At 49.1% G+C, this 27,549-nt stretch overlaps 1 protein-coding gene across 1 annotated transcript in view; it reads right to left on the bottom strand.

Moving 5' to 3' along the window:
- Positions 1–27,549, bottom strand: part of LOC144136313 (cytochrome P450 3A5-like) — a 50,564-nt gene that overhangs the window by 12,848 nt on the left and 10,167 nt on the right. The window contains exons 2-10 of the mRNA XM_077668558.1: positions 22,160–22,256; positions 20,623–20,675; positions 18,401–18,497; positions 17,048–17,173; positions 10,817–11,057; positions 9,319–9,452; positions 7,796–7,874; positions 7,038–7,110; positions 6,645–6,753 (exon numbers count right to left, since the gene is read on the bottom strand). Of these exons, the coding sequence (XP_077524684.1) occupies positions 6,645–6,753; positions 7,038–7,110; positions 7,796–7,874; positions 9,319–9,452; positions 10,817–11,057; positions 17,048–17,173; positions 18,401–18,497; positions 20,623–20,675; positions 22,160–22,256 (1,009 nt within the window). The remainder of the gene's footprint in view (positions 1–6,644; positions 6,754–7,037; positions 7,111–7,795; positions 7,875–9,318; positions 9,453–10,816; positions 11,058–17,047; positions 17,174–18,400; positions 18,498–20,622; positions 20,676–22,159; positions 22,257–27,549) is intronic.

Here is a 27,549-nt window from a genome sequence, read left to right as displayed (position 1 = left end):
AACCGTGTCAGCCGCGATTGAGTGGGGAGAAAGTACTTATCTCCCCAATTCAACCCCACAAATTGTAGGCAAACATTGCATACGGGAGCCACAAATCCCAGTCCCGCTGGTCGCGCGAAACAAAATGCGACAGGAACCCGGCCACGGTTTGGTTCAGTCGCTCCACCGCGCCGTTGCAAGCCGGATGGTACGGTGTTGTCTGCTTCTTAGCGATCTTAAGCAGCTCGCAAACTCTCCTCATTAGCTGCGACACGAAGTTCGTTCCCCGATCTGTCAAGAGTTGCCTCGGGGGTCCATGTCGGAGCACGATCTGTTCGACAAATGCTCTTGCAACCGTGTCTGCCTTCTGATCTGGGAGTGCTACCGCTTCCGCGTATTTTGAAAGGTGGTCGACAAATACTAAAATGTACTTGTTTCCGGAAGTGGTCGTGGGCAATGGGCCCATTATGTCCATACCTGTCCGCTCGAAGGGAGCCGAAACCTCAGGGAACGGCTGAATTGGAGCTGGTCTTCGTCCCTTGGGTGTTTTTCTTTCGAGACAGGAATGACACTTCGCACAGTAGTCTCTAACATCCCGTCGCATGCCACTCCAAAAGTACAAACGCTCCACACGCCTGCGTGTCTTCGCTACGCCAAAATGACCGGCGCATGGCGCATCGTGAAACGCGCGAAGAACCCTTTCTGTCCACGACCGAGGTATGACGACTCTCTCCCAAGCGGTTTTCTCTGGTCTCCCTTTCCTGGTTGGCCTCGTGCGCCGACACAGGGTGCCGTCTTTGCCAATGAAATAACCTAGCTGTTCGGGGTGAGAAGGTGCGCCCTCTAAGCTTTCGATTATTCGCTTCAGGTCAGGATCTTTGCACTGCTCTGTGCGTAATTCGGCGGGGTCGACTACGGGGACAAACTCATATATAGCTGCCACGGCAGCTGTGCGGCTGAGTGCATCAGCATTCAGATGTGTCTTTCCTGACTTGTGCTCAACTTCAAAGCAGTATTCCTGCAGGTGTAGATTCCATCTAGCGAGTCGCGAGCTAGGGTCCCTGACACTCATCACCCATTTCAGAGGATGGCAGTCTGTGACTAGCTTGAATTTGCGGCCGTAAAGGTAGCATCTGAAGTGCTTTACTGCCCAGACAACGGCGAGGCACTCCCTTTCCGTAGCTCCGTACTTTTGCTCTGTGGGGCTCAGCTGTCGGCTAGCAAAAGCAACGGGATGTTCTTTGCCCTCAATAACCTGAGATAGCACGGCACCCACTGCGAACTTTGACGCATCTGTGGCCATAACGAAGGGCAAATTAAAATCCGGGTGGCGCAACAGCGGTGCACTCATTAGCTTCCTTTTCAGGGCCCCAAAAGCATTCTCCGCGTTTTCGTCCCAGCGAAAGGCGACATTTTTGGCTGTTAAGGCGGTGAGCGGCTTAGCGAGCTTGGCGAACTCCTCTATGTGCCTTCGGTAGTAACCGATCAGGCCGAGAAACTGCCGGACCTGGCGGACGCTAGTCGGGGATGGAAAATCCGAGACACACCTTAGTTTCTCAGGGTCCGGTCGCACGCCGTCAGCTGAAACAACGTGCCCGAGGTATTTCACCTCGTTTTTGAGGAATTGGCACTTAGAGGGCTTCAGCTTGAGACCCGCTGCTCTTAGTCGCACCAAAACCTGCTCAATATCGCGCAAATGGTTATCAAAACTGTCACTGTATATGATAATGTCATCCATATACACGAAGCACAGCCTCCCCAGAAGACCTGCCAGGATAACATCAGCGGTTCTCTGCCAGACAGCAGGGCTGTTGGCCAGACCCATCGGCATTCTTTTCCATTCATAGTGCCCTGAGGGCGTGTTGAATGCCGTTTTCTCGGCATCTGCCGGATCCATTGCTATCTGCCAGAATCCCGCCGCCATGTCCACTACCGTGAAGTACCTGGCAGAGCCCAGCTGAGAAAGCGTCTCCTGTATATTGGGGATGGGGTATGGATCGATGCGAGTTACGGCATTTAGTTTGCGGTAGTCCACTACCAATCGATACGAGCCATCTGGCTTTTCCACCAATAGTGCTGGTGCTCCCCAGGGTGACTTTGAGTGTTCGACAATGCCGCGATCAATCAGGTCCTGCACCTGCCGCTCCATCTCCTCACGTTGGGAGTAAGGAATCCTGTACGCACGCTGGTAAACGGGCGATGAAGTGCCGGTTTCTATCCTGTGCTTTATAACGCCACAGCAGCCCAAATCCAGGTTGGACGCGGCGAATACCTCCGAGTAGTCGTTCAGCAAACCAGCCAGAGCCTCCCTCTCCCTGGATTTTACGTGAGAAAGATCGAACGACACCTTTGGAGCAGCCGAAGGACTAGCATGCTCTACAGTTGCGAGTACCGAATCGGTGGGCTCACGTTGCTCTATCGCAGAGGTGAAGAAAGCCAATGTTTTGTTCTTGGGAAGGCTCAGTGGCTGCTGGCTACAGTTAACCACCCGTAGGGGCACTCTGTGGGCGTCATTAACTGTCACGAGGCACGCGGCTGCCTTCAGGCCATTGCTGAGAGAGTCGACCGGCTCAAGCACTCCCACGGCGCCGCTCTCTACATCTGAAGGCACAAACGCGTACAAAATGTGCTCCGACCAAGGAAGGACGACCGCCTCCTCGACCAGCCGGACGGCAACCCGCGAATATACCTTCTCCAATGATCCCACTGTTTGACGGGTGTCAATATCGGTAATGCGAATCTCAGCCCCTCTCCTGTTCAAAAACGGAACTTTTGAGCCGCCCGCATTAACCTCTTCCTCAGAGAATGAGACTACTACCTTCCCTTTTCTCAAAAAATCCTGCCCTAATATACCTGACACTCCGTTTGGCAGAGACACCGTGTCCGGGCATACGTAGCAGGGGTGCTCCAATGCAATTCCGCCGAGAGAGAAGTGTAACCGGTAGAGTCCACTTATGCCAAGAGGATCCCCCGTTATGCCTACAAATTTGGTTGCCATACCACCAGACGCTTCCAACACCTCGCGGTCCCCCTTCCTTCGAAGCGTGTTAAAACTGCTCTCCTTAAGCAATGTCACCTTTGACCCCGTATCTATCAACAATTCCATGCAACAACCATTTAACTTGCAACGCACAACAGGGCATGCCTCGTCGGCCACACAAACTACCACCACCTCATCATCCACTGCTCCCTCCCCACGCTCCTCAGGCTGGGGAGGACTAACTAGTTTTTTGTCTCGGTATCTGGAGCCCCGCTGTAGGCTTGCTTAGGGCGTGTCTCGCCTGCTTCTCTTTGTGGCTCCCCACGGCGCACGTTTTGGCAGAACCTGGCGATGTGTCCGCGACCCTGGCAAGCGAAGCATATGATTTCTTCAAAATCTCGCATACCGCGCCTGTAGCTTTGTGGCGGTCTCCGGTTTCCAGCGAATGGGCGCTGTTGAGCGCGCGCTTCAACCTGGCATTCTACCTGCTGAGATAGCAGCTGTTCTAAGCGATCTAACCGCTCTGTCAGGAGAGCAACCTCAGGGTTGAGCACCGCTCTCTCTATGACGCGTACTCTCGCTGCGGCTGTCGTTAACGCCTCATTTTGTTCCTCATCCAATGCGGCCTCCACGGCTTGGTCGAAATTGCTCGGCTTGCGCGAGAGCACGAACCGGCGCACGGGGTCTTGCAGACCAGCCACGAACAAAGCGGTCATTTCCTCTTTAAGTAGATCCTCCGCGTATTTCTTCCTTAGCTGGTCTCCTTCCTCCTCCCTGCTTAACGTATCGCGTGCTAGGCGCTGAAGCCGCGACGCAAATGTTCGCACGTCCTCCCCTACCATCTGTCCGGCGTCACGGAACCTCTGTACCCGTACGTGACGTGGTTCAGTGTCGAAATGCTCAAACGCGAGCTTCTTAAATTCCGCAAATGATTTTGTGGATTTTACTTTTTCGTCTCGCCAGGCAAACTCATGAGCAGCTCCTGCCATCTTACACCTCGCCATTCCCAGCATTTGAGCATCGGACCATCCCCCCATTTTCCCAATCTCTTCTAGCATGGAAAAGAAATCGCAGATTGGAACCCCTGTCTTATCTCCCGTAAACGTCGGAATGACGCTTCCTAATGCCAGCATGCTTGCTCCGAGCGACGGCTGTGGAGTGGGAGCTCCCTCAGATACAGTCATTTTTTTTTTCAAGCCCTCCAGTGCCTCAAGCCTCTCAAATGGGGGTAAAAGTCCCACAATCAGTCCCGTGATTCCCTTTTGATTACAATTTTGAAGTCATGAATGTCACAGCATTCAGAGGACATTTGCTTTTGAGACCCCACTTCTGACACCAGTGTAATGACCCCCATAATGCGCAGGTCCACACGGGACGGAGAGGCAAAGAGACACCGTATGGCTCAGTTTAAACAAACAGGTATATTCAGTAATTACACATCATTAAGGTTATACATCAGAGGCTGGGGCGTCCGAGCTTACGTGCCGACGACTTCATGGGGGCGATGGAGTGGCTCCGGAGTTGGGCTCGAGCGGTTGCTGGCAGAAGCTGCACGCCGTCGGGCTTCGGCGCTGAAGGTCCTCTTGGCGAACGATGTCGTCCTGAGCGTGTATGCAGTAGAATTTCAATAGTCGTCCGTTTCTTCGAGGATGGTTCACAAACCCTTCCTCTAGTGTCGTTCGGCTTGGAAGATGAACAGGAGGCGAGCTTGTAGATGATGACAGCAGAGCATAATTTTACAACATACATATACAGAGAGTTAAACTGGAAAAAGCAGAACTGAATTTACAAAAGAACAAACTTTGCACTACTCTCATCGACCGGGCAGGTTAGTGCCTAAGTAGCATCACATTACATGCTAAGCATGGAGCCCCAGCTCAGACTGGACTGCATCCGTTTACATGCGCTTTTAAGCACTTGATTAACAAAGGACTAAGGGCGGTCATTTTCAGTGGCCCGCCCAAAGCATCAATTCTCCAATCCAAAATAACATGCGAGATGGGGACCACCCCTTGGGTGGGGCTTAGCCTCGAACCCAGAGTCTGTTAACAATACAAACTAAATAAACAACAAAAACGCCACCACTCTCTCTCAAGTGAGAGTATACACAGGCTCTCTCTTCGGAGCTAATTCACTAGCGCCTGTCTTTCCACATTCTTGGCGAGTCTTGCCTGTCCGCCATGACAGGTGTCCGTCACGGCCCTTCTGGGAAGCTGTGGGTGCCTTCCCGGCGATAGCCCACGACAAAGGGGGGGGGGGGGGAAGGGAAAGAATGTTGTCCCAGTGGCCCGGAAATTGGGGAGGATAAAGCCTGTTTCCCCGGGGCGGCGGCGGGTCCGGTTTTTCTGGTCGTCACTCAAAGAGCATGGCTGGGTAATTGATGATGCCGCTGTCACGGGTCTCCGTCTACGCCGCGCCGTCGAACGTGGATCCTCGTAGCATACACGGAATGTCACACTCCTTTAGGGTGTTCTGCGCACGCGCAGTGGCGCCTCGCGGAAGCGCTTCACGGTAGCGGATCGCTGATCGCGCTATGCTATAACTCTCTATTAGCTTCAGGACGGTGGCAACCATCCTTTTCGGTGTAGGCATCGTAATCGACACGCAGTTCACGCCGTTTCCAGAAAAAAAAAGGAAGATGACGCAACAGCCGGGCTTCTCTCGTCGCAGAGAATTGCTGCGCATAACCGTTAGTAGGCGTGCAGCCAGCAATTCTGGACAAAAGCATTTCTGAGCGGGAAAGTTTAAGAACGCAATTTTTTTATATAATGTAAGAGTTCAGTACAGCAATCAATGCATCCGCAGACCACTCGACACCAGTCTCGCAGTTTTTTGGTGTTAACATTCTTTCTATCGTAAAAAGCGTTCCCCGTTGGTTTTCTATGGCAGTCTTAACTGCTCGATGCCATCGATGGAAACACTGTGAAAGATTTTGCTACAAATATAAAACGAACGGACCATTGCCTTAAATATTGACATAACAATATCTTACAATTTTTAAATACTCAAAATTTTTGTCAGATTATGTTGGACACGTCACTGTTTTCACAACGAGTTCATGAATGACTAGGGCCTTTGGGTGCGCTGTTCCTTCCGAAGTACGGAAAAGGCGGTATAATTACAGGACCACTTTGGTGGCTCTCCATTGCTGCAGCATGCATGTTCGGCGGAAATGAACGTATATTCTCACGGCCAGAAGCCAATCACGAAATTATATGTATATTTTTGAACGTGTGAGCTGCGCGGTTAATCTGGCTGCAATTTCTCGTCGCCCGCAAATGACCTGCTGCTTCGCTCCTGCAAGGCGTGCCAGATATTTTGCAGCTTCTGAAATAACGAAATGCAACTCCTTGTGCTGTCTAAACCTTGCCAAAGTTGTTTGGGAGTGAACCATAATATTTGTAGCTTAATTTTGCTACGCAGCCGTTAATCGCGCATTTTTAGGCACTAAGTATTTATTATACTACACCTCAAACTTTTCAATGCTAAAATCGAAATTAGGCCAATTGTCAATTAATCTTGCGTTTCTTAGCAGATCATGTCTTGGCCTTTTATACATCATGTCCGGCGTTTTATAGGCCTCAAGTTCAAAACTGCACCAACTGCAGCTGCGAACTGAAAAAAATTATTATTTTATGGCGGTTCTAACATCGAAGAGGATATGATAAAAAGCGTAAGTACTCACGTATTTTTCTCTCACTTGCTTCACTTCCTCTCTCACTTTTTCCTGGATGTCGGGGTGTTTCGCGAGCATGTGGCACACGAAACTGAGCGCCACTGAGGTAGTTCCGAAGCTGAAACGAGAAACAACAAAATAAAGACACAAGCACATGTGTGTCCACGCGCAGCTGCATGCTTTCTTCCTGCTAAGAAAATGGGCAGCAAACTACCCCTCCCGCAGCGACCAAGGGTTACAGTTCGTATACATGAAAGCATAGTGACCCTCACTTTTCACTGCGATTAAGAATTAAATGCCTTGTTTTTTTTCCTTACATGCATACCTGAATATGTATTGGTATAGAGGAACTGCAAAAGCGCTCACCAAAAACACGTGTTCCTCTGGGGAATTCTATCTTACCCGGCAATTAGAAGCATCCCGGTGTTGACAGAAATCTCCGCTGGTGTCATCTTTTTCTCGACCTTGAAGACACCTGGAACAATTTCGCGCGAGCGGCATCCGTAATGATTAGTCTTTTTTTGCGTTTTGTGTGTGTGTGTGTGTGTGTGTGTGTGTGTGTGTGTGTGTGTGTGTGTGTGTGTGTGTGTGTGTGTGTGTGTGTGTGTGTGTGTGTGTGTGTGTGTGTGTGTGTGTGCGTGCGCGCGCGTGTGCGTGCGTGCGTGCGTGCGTGCGTGTGGCACTCTCAAGAAGAAAAACCCTAACAGATTGTCAGATATATTAGACAAAAACACTCTAGAAGTCTTTAAATGGAGCTGTCCTTATGGGTCAGTGGTAGATACTCATTCTTTCAAATCAGTGACTGAGGCGGAGCAGTTGCCGAGAGTACACATTAAGGCTAATCCCACCTTTACATAAACACCACAACGACCATAACGCAACGATATTTCAGTATGATAAACTCATAGCCTCAGGGCACTCCTGAAGCGTGCTGAGCAATTTCATCAATTGTGGAAGGATGAAGGGGCCTCCATATATTACTCGAGGCTTGCATGCTTGCACAGAGGTGCAGCAAGGCTGCGCCCTCTATTTACAGCGTTTATGTGACTTTTGGTTTCCTCGTACATAAATTTACACCAATACCGAGGCTAATCCACTCATTATTCTCTCCACTGTACAGAGTAACGTGGCAGCGCGCTCAATGTAAACGGTGAGCATACCATCGGTCACTTCACTTCTAGCTGCTTCGTCTTCGGTTTCGGCATCCAACAATATCTGCAAGATGTCTTTTCTTCCGTTCTGAAAGAAAATGACCGTGTTATTAAGAATGCTGCTGTTCCCATGCCGTATACCACAACTTCGCTGCTGCTGTGGCAAGCCTAAGCGTGAACTAATGGCTGATGGTACTTACGACGAGCAATACATTTTTTTTTAAAGAGAGCGCACGAACACGTAACCTATACCCGTGTCATTCATTTTGGGTTGGTTTTATCGGGTTTACAGTCTCAAATTTACTCCGACTATGAGGGGCGTCGTAATGGAGGGCTCTGAGTAATTTCACCTACCTGGGGTTATTTAAAGTGCACTGTCACTGCACAGTACATGGGTCTCTAGCAGTTGACCTCCACCGAAATGCGACCGCCGCAGCCGGGATCGAACCCGCGTCTTTCGGGTCAGCAGACAATCACCATAACCATTGAGCCAGCTCGGCGGCCACGTCGCAAATTCATCTCCTCTTTGGTGACAAATACCCCTGGTGAAAAACACTCTCGCCAGGCGATTTTACATCCCCCCGTGTCAAATCGGAAAACACGTCTGCTCAGTGACCATGCGCGCGTCTATTCAGCGTATGTCAAAGCGCGTGCTGAATTTGCAGTGGCTAAGGCTCAATATAATCAGTTGTAAGTCAGCGTCCTACCTGTGTACCTCTTATCACGTCCGCGTTTTGGCGCTGTTCTGATAATGTTGAACCAATTTGTCCAGCCTTCCACGTCGTCCGAATAATTACTCCTCTATTACAAATGTACTCCACCTTTGGGAATTTCCTTAAAACATCGGACTAAAGAGGACTAATGGGGCTGTTAAGAAGTTATGAAGACGCAGTGAAGAGAAACTTGTTTGTTCAGAGGGCAAATAAATCAGCCTTGTATATCATGTTCATTATACTACATTTTCTTTTTCTTCTAAAGTAACTGAGCTATGGACAGAGAAGAATTGGCCGGGGAGCAGCTCTGTTCGAACGCCTGAGCCGCCGCGAGTGGTAAACACAATCTGAATGACCTTGTCTACTGCTGCTCAGTACTTCTTGATTAGAAGGCATAAAATATACAATATAAAAAAATATGTGGCTAAAGAGGTGTGCGTATTTGGGGCAAGAGTGTAGCGGAAAGGCATCCCAGGAGAATGCGCCTTTAAATTAAGCGGGCATGTCCCAAAAGTAGGTAAATATTGAGAATAGGCAACTCTGTCACTGGAGGCACCCCTATACTGTCATGCGTAACGCCGATAGATGTCTGAAGCTGGTGTCTCATATTTACAAACGCCTGATTTTTATGTGAATAGTGGAGCTTGGAAGTATGAGATATTGCTATATCAGCCACAACAGAATTGGAAGGCCAGAGTTGAATTGTAACTTATAATTTGTTTCTTTCAAATACCCTTCCGACGACTTTCACTGTCAGCTTACAAGTCTGAAGGGCCTGGAAGAATCTACTGCGCGCGACAAGAAAGGAGCGCTGCTTACTGGAAGCGGGTCTTTGCGCCTGAGGTCTATGGCCTTGTAGGCGAGCTTCGAAAAACGGTCGTAGGTGAAGCTGCCAATCTTGCTGTTCAGCCACAGGAACGGAGCCACCACTCTGTTCAATGTGGTCGTGCTCTCTGCGAGAAGGACGCGCCCGTTATGACCGGTGAGCAGGACACGAAATCGCCCCCTCGAGTGCACACAGACCCAGAAAGATAACTTGCGCATTAGCAAGTTCCGTAATTTCTGCTATATACTCCGTACTCTGTTTTTAAACCACAGAGCTCAATTTTGGCTGAAAAAAAAAATTTTTTTTCTAAATTGTCCGTATCTGCTGTACTTGTCGCAACCGGTGCATGGAATCGCGTTGGGAATTTCACGCTATATTGGGCGATAGGGAAAAGTAAGTACCGTTTAGTCTGCGCCTATAGAAAGTCACCAAAGACCAAATGTTAACTTTAAAATATGTATAATTCTCGGGTTGTATACCGGAATTTCGGGTACAAATATGGACATATACAGGGAGTTTCACCTAACACTTTATACAATTTTTAAACAGAGGATTTTTGAGTTAGAAGAGCACTTTTTGGCGCGGCATTGTCAGCGGCGTAGTACATCAGAATACAGCCAAACGTTGAATACAGCTAAGACGTGCTAACTAGCAGGCTGGTTAACTAATATTGAATAGTTAACTTTTTAACTATCAAGTTCGGCTCCTTAATTATTGAACAAGTTAACAAGTTAACTATTCAATATGGTTTATTGGGTTTAACGTACCAAAGCGACTCAGGCTATGAGGGAAGTCGTAGGGAAGGGCTCCGGAAATTTCGACCACCTGGGGTTCTTTAACGTGCACTGACATCGCACAGTGTACACGGGTTTCTAGAATTTCACCTCCATCGAAATTTGACCGCCGCGGCCGGGATCGAGCCCGCGTCTTTCGGGTCAGCAGCCGAGCGCCATAACCAATGAGCCATAGCGGCGGCCCCTAGAACAGCCTTGGGGATTAGGCTCCGGATTGGCTGGAGCCGGCCGCACGTGCCTCTCACGTAAGAGTCTGCAGACAGTGAGACAAAGTTCATGAGGTACAGGAAAACAAGCCTTTCGACCATGTGGTCAGCCTTTCACGCAGCGCCCAAATAGCCTGAGTGTCGTGTGCATTTCGCGAGTTAATCGCTTGGGCACACACCTTCCAGTATTTTTCGAAACTCCAGTTTATTGACAATGATCTCATAGGCTGATCTAGTGCTGATGTTCTAATGCAAATAGGAATATCGCCTCCGTGACTGGGCATGCCAGTTTTCACGTATAATCTTCAAGTCAATACGCTATCACTGTCGTCCCTCTGCACGCACAGGTCACACAAACATGTACCATTTCACGTAATTTGTAGTTGGAGATGACGGACGTTAAATACGAGACTTATTGTAAACAACCACGCAGGGTGAGCCTCACAATGCCATGGATATGCTACATGAATGATCGGGGCTACGGTACTCACGGGCGATCATGTGCATGGGGCCGGTCATGGTGCCTGGCAGCACCCTGGTGGCCATGCGGAACAACGGGTGCATGGTCTCTTCCTGGAAGAGGTTGGCGATGCCGAAGCTCCCGTGGCAGATGTACTCCATGGCCAGAGGCTTGAACAGCTCGTACGCGGCCACCTCCTTCTCGCCGTGGGCGCCTTTCTCGGCCACAAGGTCCAGGAAGCGGTCGCATGCCGCGTCCAGGTGAGGGAACAGCTGCCCCGCCCCCCACCAATGTTTCATCAGAGACTGCCGCTATTATCAATATATATATATATATATATATATATATATATATATATATATATATATATATATATATATATATATATATATATATATATATATATATATATATATATATATATATATATTTTAAACAACTTCTACAAACGACTTCGTTAGCGGTGGCGGTTAGAAAACAGTAAATACGTTTTCAGTAGCAAGCTCGTTAGCTGTAATCTAATAATAGTTGACTATTACATTTCAGTGCCTCATTGATATCACATATTTGTATCTCGCCGTTGGTAAGAGAGACCAATCAGTTTTGTTTTGCGATCATTGGTTTGCGCTGCAGCGATTGAAATTCTGGCTCTCTAGGAGACCATAACCAAACCGGCCTGCCGAAGCGGAAACGCAGACGTTTCCACAAGCACACTTCATTGGGCGGCAGACGTTCCACGTGTTATTTTCCCGCTCGCTGCTACTGTCCGAGTGCCGTGAAAACGAGCACATGACAAGGACGCGGCCTCCTTACATGACCTTGTGGCATAGCTTCGCGGAAACAGCCTGTATATATTTTACTGTGGCAGAACAAATAGTGGCCCTCCATTTGCCTCTGATGCCTGGTTTCTGGTTTTAAATCTCTAAAGCCCCAACTCGATGCACACATCCTAGGCGTACGGCGGAGCGCCTACGCGCCCAGCGCCGCGCCGTGCCAAGCGTCGAAAAAAGTCATACACCTCCATGCTCCCTGTGCTGGGGCGTTCTCCCTCTCGAGCCGACCGAAGGAATTTCAAGCGTGAAGTAAGGCGATTTGGGGGGCGCTGAAAGGACAACTTAAACCGCGAAGAAACGTTCCAGGAACCTGGGATAGGTTCAAGCCATAAAGAAAAGAGTCCCCGAGAGCCCCCGCCGTCCTCCTATTGTTGTAAACCGGACCCCGCTTCCGACGCGCGCGCAAGCGCGCGCGCTCAGGCGCGGATATCTGACATGGACAGATATCTGCCCCTGCTCGCGCCTGCGCGCGCGTCGCGCTTTGCGCATGCGCAGACAGGATCCAGCGTACGCCCGTGCGCGTAGGCGCTCCGCTGGTACGCGTAGGATGTGTCCATCGAGTTGGGGCTTTAGCAGCCAGATAAGCTGGTTTGGTTGGTTTGTAGGGTTTACCGTCCCAAAGCGACTCAGTCTACGAGGAACGTCGTATTGGGGGCCTCCGGATAATTTCGACCAGCTGGGGTTCTTTAACGTGCAGTGGCATCGAACAGTACGAGGGCCTCTAGCATTTCGTCTGAAATGCCAGCGCCGCGGCCGGGGTCGAACCCGCGTCTTCCGGGTCAGCAGCCGAGCGCCATCCACCGCGGCTCCAACTCGATGCACACATCCTAGGCGTACGGCGGAGCGCCTCCGCGCCCAGCGCCGCGCCGCGACGGGCGTCGAAAAAAGGCATCAACCTCCATGCTCCCTGTGCTGGCGCGTTCCCCTCTCGGGCCGACCGAACGAATTTCGAGCGTGAAGAAAGGGGATTTGGGGAGGCGCTGAAAGGACAACTTAAACCGCGAAGAAAAGTTCCAGGAACCTGAAAGAGCTTCAAGCCATGAAGAAAAGAGTCCCCGAGAGCCCCGCGTCCTCCTATTGTTGTAAACCGGACCCCGGATATCTGACATGGACAGATATCTGCCCCTGCTCGCGCCTGCGCGCGCGTCGAGCTTTGCGCATGCACAGACAGGATCCAGTGTACGCCTGTGCGCGTAGGCGCTCCGCCGGTACACGTAGGATGTGTCCATCGAGTTGGGAACCAGAGGAAATGCGCGCGCCAAACGCGCGTAGCATTTTTTTTTTGTTGAGGCGGAGGTTCCACGCGACATTGCCGCGCCGTTTTCGAACTATAGCTACGTCGTGTTTTCTCCATGGTGTATCTTGCTCCTTTCTTGGTGGTAGTGAATCCATTCATTTCTTCTTGCGAAGTAAGTATGCATTCGTTGTGTTTTTATCAGAAACTAGGCATTTACAACGAAGCACAGCCCTGTGCCCTGTTAATATGTTGGCGCAGTACGAGCCTTTAAGGATGTCCAAAATAATAAGTGAATTTAATGAATTCTAATTTCAGGACCTTAAAGCAGTCGGGTTGTGAAAACCTCACAAACTCGCGCGCATGCACCCGGACCAGATAACAAACAGCATTTAAGTCATCCGTGAATACTGCGTTCAATTTTAAATTTAATCCCTTTTCCCTTACTTCACTAGTATTGTACAGACACCCAGACATAGTCCTACTTATTAACTGTTCTTTTTGATGCGTTGCTTCACTGGAATGAATTTTGTAAGTACATGACTCGTCACACTTAAGTAGCAACAGCTGTCGTTTTTGCTTCGATTTTCATTTTGCCACGACTTACGAAGCGTTACTTGCCATTGATAACATTTAAGGTTGAGTGGAATGACGCACGGACATATCTCCATGAGGCAGTGATACAGTGTCATTGAAGTACTTTACTAAAACAATATTATTTCTTGAAAATATTTCTGTGCCGCACGTTTTGATGCTAGAAGGCGTGAAATCTTCTATAATTTTGTAGAATTTTATAGGCTCCTTAAATACTGCCCGGTTGGGAATGGGCCGGATAGGGGTACTTCAAGCTTCAATGTCAGCTTTGGTTAAGCTGCACCATGTACGAAAGGGACATTGAGAATGGGAATTTAGTTATGAAGGAAGTCCCGAAGTAGGGTAGTGAGATGACATGGTTAACGCCTGAAGATATCCAATTAGCTTGAGGCAAACATGTAGCCCACGTTTGCATTCCTAATTGCTGACAGGTTACTATTCTCAGCTGCCAGCCACTATGCCGTTGTGGTTTCCTGATAAGACTAGCATAGCCTTAAGAGAGGTTTTTGTTCCCGTCAGACCTCCGGAGGAGAGATAACGTTGATAGGTAGGCCGGGTGAAAGTGGGAGAAGTAGTCTGCCTTTCCAGCACGTGCAGACCTATTGTCTGCATGCTCGCGTACATTGCCCATGGTCCGCGGCGGCTGAACACCAGATAACGGTGGCCTCAATCTGAAGTGGTTTATTTCCCCGCCGGCATGCAACTAACTGCGCAGCGCGGATCTGCACGACAAAGTGTATATTTGATTTCCAGGGAAGCACTGTGTCCACGTCATGAATACCGAAGGCGAGCGGCGCCAGTTCGTCTTCGTGTTCTGTTATCATAATAATAATAATTGGTTTTTGGGGAAATGAAATGCCTCAGTATCTGTCTCATATATCGTTGGACACTTGAACCGCGCCGTAAGGGAAGGGATAAAGGAGGGAGTGAAAGAAGAAAGGAAGAAAGAGGTGCCGTAGTGGACGGCTACGGAATAATTTCGACCACCTGGGGATCTTTAACGTGCACTGACATCGCACGGCACACGGGCGCCTTAGCGTATTGCCTCCATAAAAACGCAGCCGCCGCGGTCGGGTTCGAACCCGGGAACTCCGGATCAGTAGTCCAGCACCCTAGCCGGTGAGCCACCGCGGCGGGTTCCTGTTATAAGGAATATTCGAAATGAACGCACAACCGTATTTAGCGGGAGTAGCAAAACTTCACATCGTAGATGGTGTAACAACTGCACTGGAAATGTCTTTCCTGCCATCAGGTGCTGCTAGTATGCAAGACGGATTAGGTTGCTTCGAGATGTCTATTGGCGATGGATGCATAAGGCTGTACCCTTGAAAACGGGCGGTGGCGCACGCCACCTAGCCATGACTCATGAAATTTCACTCTTGTCTTGATCTCAGCCTCCAATCAGGTAACTTTCGCTTGGTCATTTCTACCGGCTTAAAATCTATTTTTGTGATTTTCATGAAATCTACGTCGTGCTGCGGCGGCGCCGCTAGCTATCGTCTGAGAAGGATCGGCGCACAGAACCACGATGTTTGCTCCTTTTCGTGAGTAGTTTGTCAGCACACTCAGACGTTGTTATTTAAGTTTTGGTGCAAAAACATATCTTAGGAGCCCTGTTACGTGGATGTTTGCACTCTGGTGAGATTGAAGAGGTCGGACAGAGAGAGCAGTAAGCATAGGGATGGGAAATTTGCACTCTTTGTAGTGGAGCGTTTGAAGTTCTATATGACAGCCCAGTTCTTATCAGGGACCAAGCCTCTATTTCTAAAAGGGATTATTTGTGTTGACCTATGTAAATACAAGGTGCGATTTGTCAACAACCGTGTCAGAGAACACGACTAACGGAAACGCGAGTTTTGTGCTTGTATGTGTGTCAATGGCAGTCCTTATTACAGCGTGCGTGTATAGTGATTTGTTATCCGCGGGAAGTAAGGATGCGGGGGGGGGGGGGGGGTGATATAATGGTTCCCTCGAACTCCATTTCGTTTTATTCTTTGTGCACTCCGCCGCTGCCCCGTGTATTCGCTTTGACTGGAAATACGCACTCGGACGGGCGGATGGTAAGAACCGAATTGTCCACTGCTTACGAATAAGAGACTGCCAGCCACGGTAGCCGTGAGAAAATAAAGCGCGGGGAAGGCACTCCCATACAGTTCTCAGTTACAACCTGCACATAAGATTAAAATCTGTATTCATGTTTAAACTCGTACATTGTATTTAAAATTTATGACCACGGAAATTATATTTATGAGCACGAAAAAACGCAAAATGGGGGGAGGGGGGGGGGGGTAGGGGAAGCTTTAGGAGAAAAAACCATGGGACAGTCAGAACGTTTCTAGCATTTTTTTTTGTGCGCCATCAGCATGACAGTCGCGGAGTCTTGCTTACCTGTAGTGCTCAGTGCAAAAAACTTCGCGCTTCTAGCTTATTCATTCAACCTTTGTCCAAGTCTCCAACGTCGATGTTATCAGTTTTAAATTACCTGGATTTAAAAGTGCGTGCGCACCGTCCACCACTCCGCATTCACGCCAGCCGTTTTCACGCGCCAGACAGCGCTTCCTTCCTTTAATAAGTACTCCCGTTTGGCCCTTTTATACCGTCGGGCAACGAAAGACTGACTCACACGATATAGTCACTGTCGACGAACAAGAGCTGGTTTAGCGAGAAATTTTACAAGCGCATTTCTATGCAGACTGCGCCCAGGGGCAGTGTTCCGTAGCTAGCGCCGTCGTATCGGATAAACTGAGAGGCACTCTTCAAAGGTGGCGAAAATCGCCAATACATCATGGAGCTGTAGCGCCGCGTCAAGTAGTGGGCTTCCCATTGCTGTTACTCTTTCCCGGTCGGTTTGGCGATCAGCTGCTGAATCCGAGGTGCTGGGTTTGTATCCTGACCGCGGCTGCCGTATTTAGGTGGAGGCAACGTACATACAAAAACTGGAGGGGACGCTTAACTTCCGCCTTAAAGGTTATAACGAGGTAGCGTTAATGCGTTAATTCCCATATATGCGAAATTGGTAATCCCCGGCTTAAATTAACAGATGGCTGGGAGTCCTCATACCGCTCCTGGCGCAGTGGTGCAGCGGGTAAGCGATGTGCCACTGCCCTGCGATGGCAGGTGCTGCCACCGGTGGAGCTTGTGAGGCCCATGTTGCTGTTTCCGAGCGACCTCTCGCGACCAATCCCTAATTTAACTATACCACCTGCCACGGTGGAACGTTTGCTCACAATCTGGTGGGCAGGTTGTGATGACGTCACAAGGTCACATGATCTAGGTGGCCCATCCAGGTCCACCGCTCCGAGTGTGAGGCTTCAAACGGTCGCCAACGCCGACGCCGGACTAATTTTTCCGTTAGGCGGGGAGGGGGGGGGGGGTACTAACGTTCTCGCCTTAAAACACCCGTGCGCTGTGCGGCGTCAGGACACGTTAAAGAGCCCCAGGTGGTCGAAATTAATCCTGATTCCTCCAATACAGCGTCCTTCGTAGTCTGAGTCTCTTCGGGACGCTGACTGCCCGCAATCAACAACCTTTAGATGTCGATCATGGGCGTCGCCGGTGCGCACACGGCGCAGCCTAGCGCGACAACGCCCGTAGCACGCACCTGTTTGAACTTGGTGGCGGTGAAGGCGTACGAGGTGACGCTCCTGGTCCGCTTCCACTGCAGGTCGCGGGCGTGCAGGAGGCCCTGGCCCAGCAGGGGGTGCTGTTCGTCCGTGCGCATCGTGGTCTGCGCAGGCGTCCAGCGCGACACGCATCATGCACGGGAAGCCGGAGTTATTTTACCGTTCAGCTTTCGAAAGCCTGGTAAGATGCCTGGCGACCCCGCAGAGAAGGGGACAGAGTCATTGCCTTGGCCCTCTGGTGTCAGATATCGTGACGGAGCCTTTATTTCAGTGTTAATGTTCGCTCAGGAAGTGCGGGACCTTCTGCCTTTCACGGTATATACACCGCACACTTTACGAGGCTCCCATTCCCAGAAGAAACACGTGGCTGAAGGAAGGGCACATTCTCAGGAGCGCCCACTCGCATGTCTCTCGTTCGGGCTGGCTAGTGAGTGGGTGAATGCGGCAGTTTTTAGTGGAGATATACTACGAATGTGACGGGAATTCCGTTTAGACTGAAGGAAGTCGTTTGCGCATATACATTGCTGTGATAGATGCGGCAAAATAAACTTAGTGGGATATATAGACACAGGTACATACGCTGCAAACCACGTTGGATTAGGTTAGTGTGCCTTTTTGTTGGGGGCCTTTTCTCTGACTATGCTGAAGGCATCAACTGTGGCAACCCACGTGTTGATGGACAGAGTCGTGAGCGTGACGGCAGTCTTTTTTAGACAAAAATCGATTTGCAAAAAAAATATCAAAGATTTCGCAACAGGATTACCTTCTAAATAAAAAAAAATATAAGAATTTCCGAAGGTGTGGTTCAGATTATATATAAAAAATGTTAATTTCGCAAAATTTCTGTGGCATATTTTTCGCTGTGCGACTGTTGCGTTGCGTTCTTTTTGCTTGTTCTCTGGGAACACTTAACGCAACATCAAAACAGACTCCTGGTTATTTGTGACCAGTTTAAAAAGTTCAACCAATTAAGTACTTCGTAATATAGTACACCAATTACTCATGATCAAGTTCAACAAGTAAATTGTCGACGCTATAAGCCCCCCCCCCCCTCCCCCCATAAAGAACAAAGAAATGAATCTATACATGCTAAGCCAGAAAGCCCATTCTGGGCATGCATTGCCCTTAATTGAAAGCTGTCCTGAAAATATTATTTCTGCAGCCTGTCACTTCGATTGCTAACTAATGTTTTAATGCACTTAGTAATGCATCATTTCCGTCGTCAAAGCGCCATTCGAAAATGTTAGCCTCGTGGACCACATGCGGCATGTGCACAACGCACGCTATGATATTGATGTATCAAAACCCGGAAGAGGAAATGTTACACTCACCCCTCTATTCATAAAGTTTCCGAAGTCTTTCACAAGTACGTAGGACAGAAAGTCTAGATCTTTGACAACAAGCGTCGGGACGTCTCCATTGTAAAACCTGCGAAAAAAACGGGCGGAAAAGTGAGGGATGCTCATGCTCTGGGGTAATAAGCGATAAAATTGGTGAAATAAAAAATTTTGTGAAGTGCTGCCTGTTTATTTTTTCCCTCCAAGTTGCGCGTGAAGTGAAGGACACCAATGCTGATGAAACCCTCAGCTTGATACAAAACCCATCACAGGAGCAGGCTTGAGAGAGGGCTTCGCTTGGCTCAGCAAATGTTTTTTTTTAATTCATTCAATCCAACAGAAAATCCTGCTGCGTGAAAGAAAGAAGAGGAAGCTTAACTATAGTGCGATACAACTCAAGAAAGAAGCGGCAGATGCCCCTCAAACGAGGCGTCCCAGCCAATGGCGCCGACCGATTTTCATGATGCCGAGTAGTTAATCCAAATAGGCCATGGTTAACACCCTTTCATCTGCCAACCGGTGCGATGTCACACTAGCAGGGCGGAGGGAATTAACCACGACGTCATGAGAATCTGTCCACGTCATGTGGCAGGAGGGCCACATTCCCGGGGCATATGCCGCTTCACTATTCAGTGGCATATACGTATGCGACGTGAGAGCTGAGCGTCTTTTGCGCAAAGTTTCGGCGGTCAAGGGCGCAGTTGCACATCCGGGCTTCAGGTGTTAATGTGCCTTGCTGTCTGCCCGCCGAACGCAGAGCGGGGCAACAGACGCAGGAGCGGCCGCTTTGATCTCTGCTGCTACAGACAGGACGTGAGTCAGCGTCAGACACATCAGCACTGAGCCCACGTTGCGGGATATATAGGTGGGGGCACACCACGCAAAATGCACTGGACGCCAGTGTCCAGATGAAGTACCACTCATGCTCCTCCTGGCCAGGCCTGTGATCGCAGTCTCTTCTATCGTCCGAGTGGTGCAGCTTCAATGGCAGCAACAAAAACACACATGAACTATCTCGTTGCCATTGACACTAGATGTTGATGCCCAGCGCTCGTTTCTTGGCGTTTGGCCAGCCGGCCACCGTACAGCGCACCCGCCCCACACACGTGCGGCAAGCCCCCCGCCCCCCCCCCCCCCCCTTTTTTTTTTTGGATTGCGGACACCAGACTGCGTGCAGTGACGAACGCAAGGAGCGGCGATGAAAGAACGAGCCAATGATCGAAGGAACAAGCGAAACAGTAAAATAACGCCATGCGAGGTATTGTTTTCTCATCAATGTGCCGGTTCTTTCATGCGTAACATGTTTGAATAAAAGCGCGAAAACGGGCCGCTGAGCGCAGGCTCATCTCGTGTCCCCAAGAGGACTCGGGGACTTTCTGTGCCCACGGCGCAGGCCCACTGTGTCCTCGCTTATATATATCTTGCATCGCGGTTGAGACTCAAACTACGGACTGTCCCTGGCTGTATGGAGTCTTCCTGCACAGCGGGGAAATGTTTTAGCTCGCTATTGAAAGCGAGTTAAGCACCAGGGCACGACATATATTGTTGTATAGACGAAAGTCAATAGTGGGAGAAAAGCCTCGGCGGGGCATGTTGTGTTGAGGACAGACAGCTGGTAGCCATGCCAAGAGAAGGGAAACTGCAGAACGCCAGACGTGCACATAAAAGTGGGCAATCAACTATGACTGGCTGGTTGTGCCTGGTGCAACTCTGAGTTTATTGGGGATCAGTGGGAGTTGTCTTTGCCCTGCAGTGGGCTCAACGTAGGTAACGATGATGTTGATTGTGCTGAAGTACCATGAACGGGAGTGCAATTGTGCTAGAGATAGCAAGAATAGAATGCCACACAAAAGTCTACGCACTCATCCAAATAAAACAAACCAACAAGTATAATTGCTTGAGAAGAAAGCAGTGCTCAGACGAAGACCGGACGGGAGACGAGATATGGGCAAGTGCTATTTCCTGCGTATTCCCTTCTGGGTAGTGGTAGACTTCAGTTGACGAAAGGTACAAGCACGTCGAAAGTTTATAACATCGCACTTTAAAATTTGTGGAAAATTTTTCTCTTACTTTTTATTACGCATTTGTCTAAAGTACCGAATGTATCAACAATTTGACGTAAGCCTAAATTCAAAATTTCCGCCGCAAGCCGAGAATATCGATATCAGGTTAGATAACTAGCAGGGCACCCTTCCAATAGTTGTCAGGATACTCACCCGAAGACGTCTCCATACTTCTCGCACCACTCGTCAATGGCTTTGGTGACGCCCTGCAAGAAGGAATTATGAATAAAACACATCCGTAGTAACGCCACGAGTAAAAGCCCTTGAGCGGGACACGACCTGTGATGTATCATAGTGTCATTCCTGCTTTTTTTTTCAAAAGTCAGAAGAAAGGAGAGACATCTTGCGCCAAGCGCTTGAAGCAAGAATTTTTTTTATATTGGATAGAAATAAGTTTGCCTAACTGGGAAGGCACGTATCCAAAGGAGAAAGTAAAAAGTGAGGGTGGTGAGGATCGAGTGCTCCCTCTCTCCTGAATTCAAGCCCACCGCCCCCTTCCCTCTACACAAACTTTCGTGTTGGGCTTTTAACGTGTCCCTCCTGAAAAAAAATTCCTGGTTCCGTGCCTCGGCCACATGTGTTATCAGACGTGCCTACTTTTAAACGGGGAAGCGTCGAGACGCCTGAGTTGGCGATTGAATAAAGCACCACTTTCAAAGCACGTGAAGCGAGGTAACTGGTCCCTTATGGGGGCGCTAACATCTACTATCATGCATTGATTAATGATAATACGAAAACGCTTCACTGTTTCTCTAATACAAGACGCAAGATACGTTATTCATAATAAGTGCCTCCGAGAATTGCCACCGACCACTAAATATAGACAGGAGAATGAAAAGTTTGCTCAGTCACTCACTGATTCATGTCGCGTTAAAATTACTTTTTCACGGATTGCCTAAAGAGGGTGGCCAAACGGTGCCGAAGAAAAAGGAGGCTGTTGTACCCTTACAGAGTGCACTATCCTATCAAAATTCCCATGGCGATCTATGCTAAAACTTTTAGTGGATATAGCAGAAAAGACGATGTCCTCAAAGCAACAGTGGTCGCCATGATGGAATGATGGTGGTGACGACGGAAGGAATGATGGACATGTTGGCAGACCTGTTGGGCGTCGTTTAGAGTCTACACTGTTGATGGACCTGTGGTGGTGATAATGGCGGCACTGGCAGGGGTTCCGGACGGTTCTGACAGGCATAGCCGAAATGTTGATGGACGCGTTGTAAAGTATGGTGGCAATAATGGCGCTAGCTAGGCTGCTGGGAGATGCATAATGGGTCGTGCTGACTTGCAGCATTGGGCATGCTGAGAGATAAATGGATCTTAATCGAAGTTAAATTACGAATGGGACGCACAGTTAAACCCTACACGTCCTGCTCGCGCAAATCTCACGACACGGCTGCATATGAAATATGTAGATGGCGGCGATATGATAATGGCATTAGGCGGGTTGATGACGCAAGTATGCAGCCGTTGTCGCCTCTGCTTTAGCACGTCTTCGTAAGAGGGAGGGAGCTGTTGGTGCTGGATTTCGGCTGAAAGATAAGGAGATGTCCAGAAAGCAGCAACAAAAAGCGGCCGAATCTACAACGGGGAAGCTGCTAATGTTGCCTAATGCTGACATCGGTGCATAATGTTGCACTTCATTCGTGTAAGCTGCTGTAACGGTCCAAAAGCAAAGGCATTCTGTTACCTTTCGGTGATACTCCCATAGGTTTCCCCATAAGATATTGGGAGTTGGTCCAGGAATTCCGAGCTCCTTGAAGTAACTGAAATTTCTTTTTCGCCACCTGTAAAACAATAGATGAAACAAGGCCCATTGCGGTCAGGCACGCTGTGTGCTTTCATGAAGGACGTTTTTGGCCAGGGCATAGAAAACACGAATAAAATGAAAACAAAGATGTGCTCTGGTCATTCAGCTGAACACAACGCAGCCTGACATCCGTACCGTATGTTGCTGTTCCGTGCTCACAGTTCATTAGGGAGCGGCAGGACTCGGATGGCGCTGGCGAAATAAAGCGGCCTATCGCATCCCTCAGCTACAAAGATGTTCGAATTTGTGCAACCACCAAGCGTTGTGTTCGGTGCTGTCGGGATACGTCAGCGCCAGCGTCGGTCGCGTGGGCTGCCTGGTCATCAAGCAGCACAGCCGGCTGATCGGAGGTTGGTCGCTCGAGCAAGACAACCCGTCGCCGAGCTACCCTGAGCCGTGCTCCCGCGACTACAGCTCTCGAGAAAAACGCGTCGCGCATGGAAATCATTGAAGAGAGTTAGCCTGGACCACCGAATTCTTTCGTCTCTCACCGCTGACCTCGCACCGCACGATGGCACTTTAGGATAACTGGTGGGACGTCTCTACCGCGCTGTATCTCTTCGCTGTGACGTCACACGCCGAGAAGGAGTGCACATTCACTGAGAACCCTTTGGCTTACCTGTCTCGTTATTAACCACACGTTATTTATTGACTGACCCGGATTTTTTCACCGTTCGGTCTGTGGTGGTTACCTTGACACAAAACGAATGTACAGGAATTGTCCCCAACAGCAACTTCCCATCCTCCAACAGCATTTCCTTTCTTCCCTTATTCCCCTTTCATGGCTGGCCGTTCCGAACTTCTCCCCTTAATCTGGCCTCTCCTAGCGCAACACTGCGCCCATTATCTGGTCTCTATAGCTGTCTTTACGCCCTCCCAGGCTCCAGCGAGATCCACACCAACAACTTAGCAGCTTGTACGGGGCAGTCAGGGTTAGAATGATACACACAAACGCCTCTTGCATCATGTTGTCATATGTGCGCGCTGTAACGCGGCAGCCAACACAGCGTTAGCCCCTGAACCCACACAAAAAGTATTTTAATAATGACTGATTATCAGGAAGGTGAAGTATGTTTCACTATCGACGGACAAATGAACGGCACCGTGGGGTAAGCAATGAAGTAGGAGCATAAAGAAAGAAAATAGAAAGAAGCGCTGTTGTGGAAGGCTATACGGATTAATTTTAACCGCCAGGGGTTCTTTATTGAGCACTGAAATCGAGCAGCACACGGGCGTCTTTTTGTTTTGCCTGCATTGAAGCGCTGCCTCCGCGACCGAGATTGAACCCACGTCCTCTGGCTCAGCAGCCAAATGCTGTAACAACCGAGTCACGTGAGGGGCCAAACTAGAGGCAGAAAAACAAATGAGCATACTGTGGTTGCAAAGGCACTTGTCTTCTTTAACGTACTTTTTGTACCTTGAGCGTACTTTAAAAGCAGCGCAATATGAAAAGTGGAGTTATGCTGCTTTTTTATGGGCAAATAGAGGCTGCTGTAATTGTGAAAACTGCTCATTATTAATCGTGTTAACACAGGCGCCAATATGTTTATTGTAGGCTGCTTAACTCTTCCAGCTGTGAATTTTTTTGCACAGTTCAGGATTTTTTTTATTGGCCTATACAGCTTCTTTGCCAGCCAGGGAGACAAAAATATAAATAAATAAGGCGCATGCGTGGATACAGAACAATTGCAGCGTGTCCTCATATGATGAAACTGTGATGAACTCGACATACGAGGTTTAATCCTTCTCCTCCTCGGTGCTCAAATTTCATGCATCGAAAATTACGTCTTGCTCAGCCTGAGCGGAAGTTGAGATGAAGGCAGCAATTAGCGCATATGAAACGCCTTGAAGGTTTTTTGTTTTTTTTCATACCACAAGCACAAATCTGTACATTTTTTTTTCAATTGATAATAGGTTCCGCGGTTAACCTTTCATACTCACAACCGTTGCTACTTCCTGGCCGGAAATGACCAACACCCTGTTCAGTCGTACGTGACACCTTCTACCATTCACCGCCCAGTAAGGCTTCGACTTTTTCGAGGCTCCAGACGGGAACTATCAAGTATTCCACCTTTCTTTTCCCACAGAAAGTGCCAATTATCGTTAGTGCGTCTGCTGCACTTGTGTTGAGTACCAGCTAGCCCATTTTTAGTTTTCCTTCCTTGACTACGTGTGCGGTCTACACCGCTTAATCTTAGACTTTAATTACCAAGTTTCTTCTTTTTTTAAATTCTACAATTGGGGATGTTCTGCAACTTCTTTTCAGCTTTTCAATTTATTTTCCCTTTTCAGCTTAACTTGCGCGGTATGCTAGCCGCTGGGTCCCTGCAAGGACATGCAATTATTAGAGATTTCTTAGAGATACCTATTACAAAAAGAAATATAGATGCGGTGTTATTGAATAAGGGCGATAAGGGCGATATGGTTCATATGAGGAACACGGTTCATGTGAGGTGCGCATTTTTTTTTTAAATGTGGGAGCCATGGCCATCAGGCATAAGGCTGTGTTCAATTCACGTGCCTTTTTCTTCGGGCAAAGCAAATTTCGTCACAACAGCGCGAAGTAGCAACCGGCACCAAAACCATCGCAGGGTATACTATACCCAACAATTCTGGACAAAAACATTTTTGAACGGGTGCAATTTTTTCATATATTGTATTATTTCACTATAACAATCAATAATGCTACGTGACGGCAAGCCGAAGAACTAGACGTCCATCATATTTGAGGCAACAACAACAACTAGACGCGACAGATGGCGATTTAATGACTGCGGGCCCAGCGCGAGCGCTCCTGCCCGCGCCACTGCCCGCTTCATCGACTTCTAGTCCGTCACAAAACATCCGCAAATCTCGCGTCGGCAGACTCGAATTTTTTTGCTATTACCGTTTTTGCTATCGTCAAAAGCGTTACCCATTGCTCGATGCGACCGATGGAAACACTATAAAAGAAAGTTTTGCTACATATCAGAAGATTGCACCGTTACCTTCAATGTTTATATAGCAGTACCTTACGGTCTTCAAAAATTCATTTTTTTCTCTCCAAGAATGCTGGACATGTTCCGGACGTGGTCCTATGTACCTGGCTGCAGAAAATTAAGAGTAAAAAAAAAATGGCGCCGCCATGCTACAGAGGAGCAGCCCGTGTGCAGTGAAGCAGAACCGCTGCTGCTTCGCAGGCCCCCGAAGATTCATCTAGTGAGGATGAACTCACGTAACCTGGCGTGTAGTTCTCGAGGTTACTCTCACTATCACTTCTGATCACATTTGGGCTGTTGGTGGGCCAAGTGAAAGAGTCTGTTCTCATCAACTTGCAGGTATAAGCATGGCTGCCCTGCTTCGAATATGATTTTCCCTCGCAGACCAGCCGGACGCAGGCAGACTCGGAAGGGTGTTGGCCTTTCTATTCAACCCGTGGCTAAGTGACAAACGCCGTTTCAAAGGGCGACGCGATATGAAGCGATAGCGTCCAGTGGATCGCGTGGACGGAGCTCATCCGATCTCCAAGAGCAAAACTTTCGAAACTGCGCGAAGGCGTTTCAGGACTTGCTTTCGCATACTGTATGCAAGGCAACATGAACCATCGCAACACGCCCAGCGTTCCGTACCCATAGCTAGGCCTAAGCTGCCAAGCATCGTGTGTAGCCTGCCAAGGCAGGTGACACAGGAGAGTTATCCCCTGTCTTTTGTTGCGAAAGCAACTCTACGCCAGCCAGCGAGTCATTTTTCGGCTCGTCGCATGGTCGCACTTCAGCCGTATGCCGTGGCGTTGCCTAGCAACGCCGCAGCCGCACTCCAACAGATGGCACCGCCGTCGACGCCGCTGCGGTGCGGACGCTTGCTTCGGTGCTCTTCGGATTACGCGTGGTGACCGGGACCGGACGGACGGACGACTGCGAGAGGGGCGTGACTACGACGAATAGATGAGTTCGTACCTTCAATATTTTGAGAGTTTAGATTTATGTTATTTTTAGATCTAGGCTGTCTAGGTGAACTGCTCGCGAAAGAGCAAGTCAGTGACCTAACTGCCGGCTCTTTTCTGGCCGGCAGCAATAGATCTGCAGCTCTCATTTTTGACTTAAAGGGACTATGCAGTAAATGAATTGAAATTACGTAAAGCAGACGAGAGATTTGCATTTCATCACTCGTCACCCCAACGCAAGAATTTTTACGGTAGCATCAATAACAACCAAGATATAGACGATTAAAAATTACGTTCCTCCTCTCCCCCCTCAACTCGTACACGCGGGGCACCAGACAAAAATAAAGAAAACAGGTCTGGAACTGGGCCCCGCCTTTGAATACGTCTTCAGATGACGTTCGCTTTGCAACTTCCGGTTGTCGCTCCTAGCCAACGTTGTCCTAGCCCCCCAGCAGCAGCTTCGGCGGCGTGGCGGCATCTCTCCGGTCTCTCTTCGCCTTCCTGAATTGCGGCGCGCGTCGGGTTTCTTTGCTTGTCGTCAGTTGTAGTTAGCAGTAATAAACCCGGACCTCGAGGCGTGACTGCTCGCTCTTACGGCCGTGATGCGCATCGAGCCCTATGCGTGCCCACGAAGAGCCGTACGAGTGGCTCCGGAACTCCCGACAGAAGGAGGCGGCAGAGGAAAATTGAAACCATATGCGCGAAGGCAATGAATGCCTGGCCCGCGCTTGCCCGAGAGGGTCGCGCGGCGGCACGAGCAGACGATTTTCACGGCTACCGGAAGTGTGCCCGTGACGTCGTGGCTGCCGTGGCTCCAGCGAATGACAGCGTGTGGTGGCCTGGCGACGTCATGGTACAGTGACGTCTTTCTGCCACGATTTTAGTTCCAAAATCGGTCACTACGAGCACACCAATCGGCCCGCGAATTTTAAAAAGCACGTTTTTTTTAAAATTTATAATAAATTGCCGGCTCAGTTCCGAAGACTTATGCTTGGTGTGAATGCTCATTAGCATCATTTCTAAACATAGAAAACATTTACAAGCGACTTTGAATTCTTTGCATAGTCCCTTTAACTTGTTTAGACAGGTATTTATTAGTTTTTTTAGGTCATTGGTTTTTGCGGTAAGCAGAATTTTACTTGAGCACGTGCTTGCGGGTGCTTCTAGCAATAACTGAGCGCTGCTAAAATGGTCAAGCAACTGAAGGTTAAATGCAAGGAGTGTGAGGCGTCGGTGAATTTGAAGGAAACTCAGTTCGAATATGTAGAGGAGGCCGAAGGCGCGAATTTTATGTGCAAATGCTGCGTATTAAGTGCATGCCTGGACAGGGCTGACGAAGCGAACACCA

The sequence above is a fragment of the Amblyomma americanum genome, chromosome 6 (genome assembly GCF_052857255.1).
Source record: "Amblyomma americanum isolate KBUSLIRL-KWMA chromosome 6, ASM5285725v1, whole genome shotgun sequence".
NCBI lineage: Eukaryota > Metazoa > Arthropoda > Arachnida > Ixodida > Ixodidae > Amblyomma > Amblyomma americanum.
Note: the sequence above shows the minus strand (reverse complement) of the source record. Positions and strands in the feature narration are given on the sequence as shown.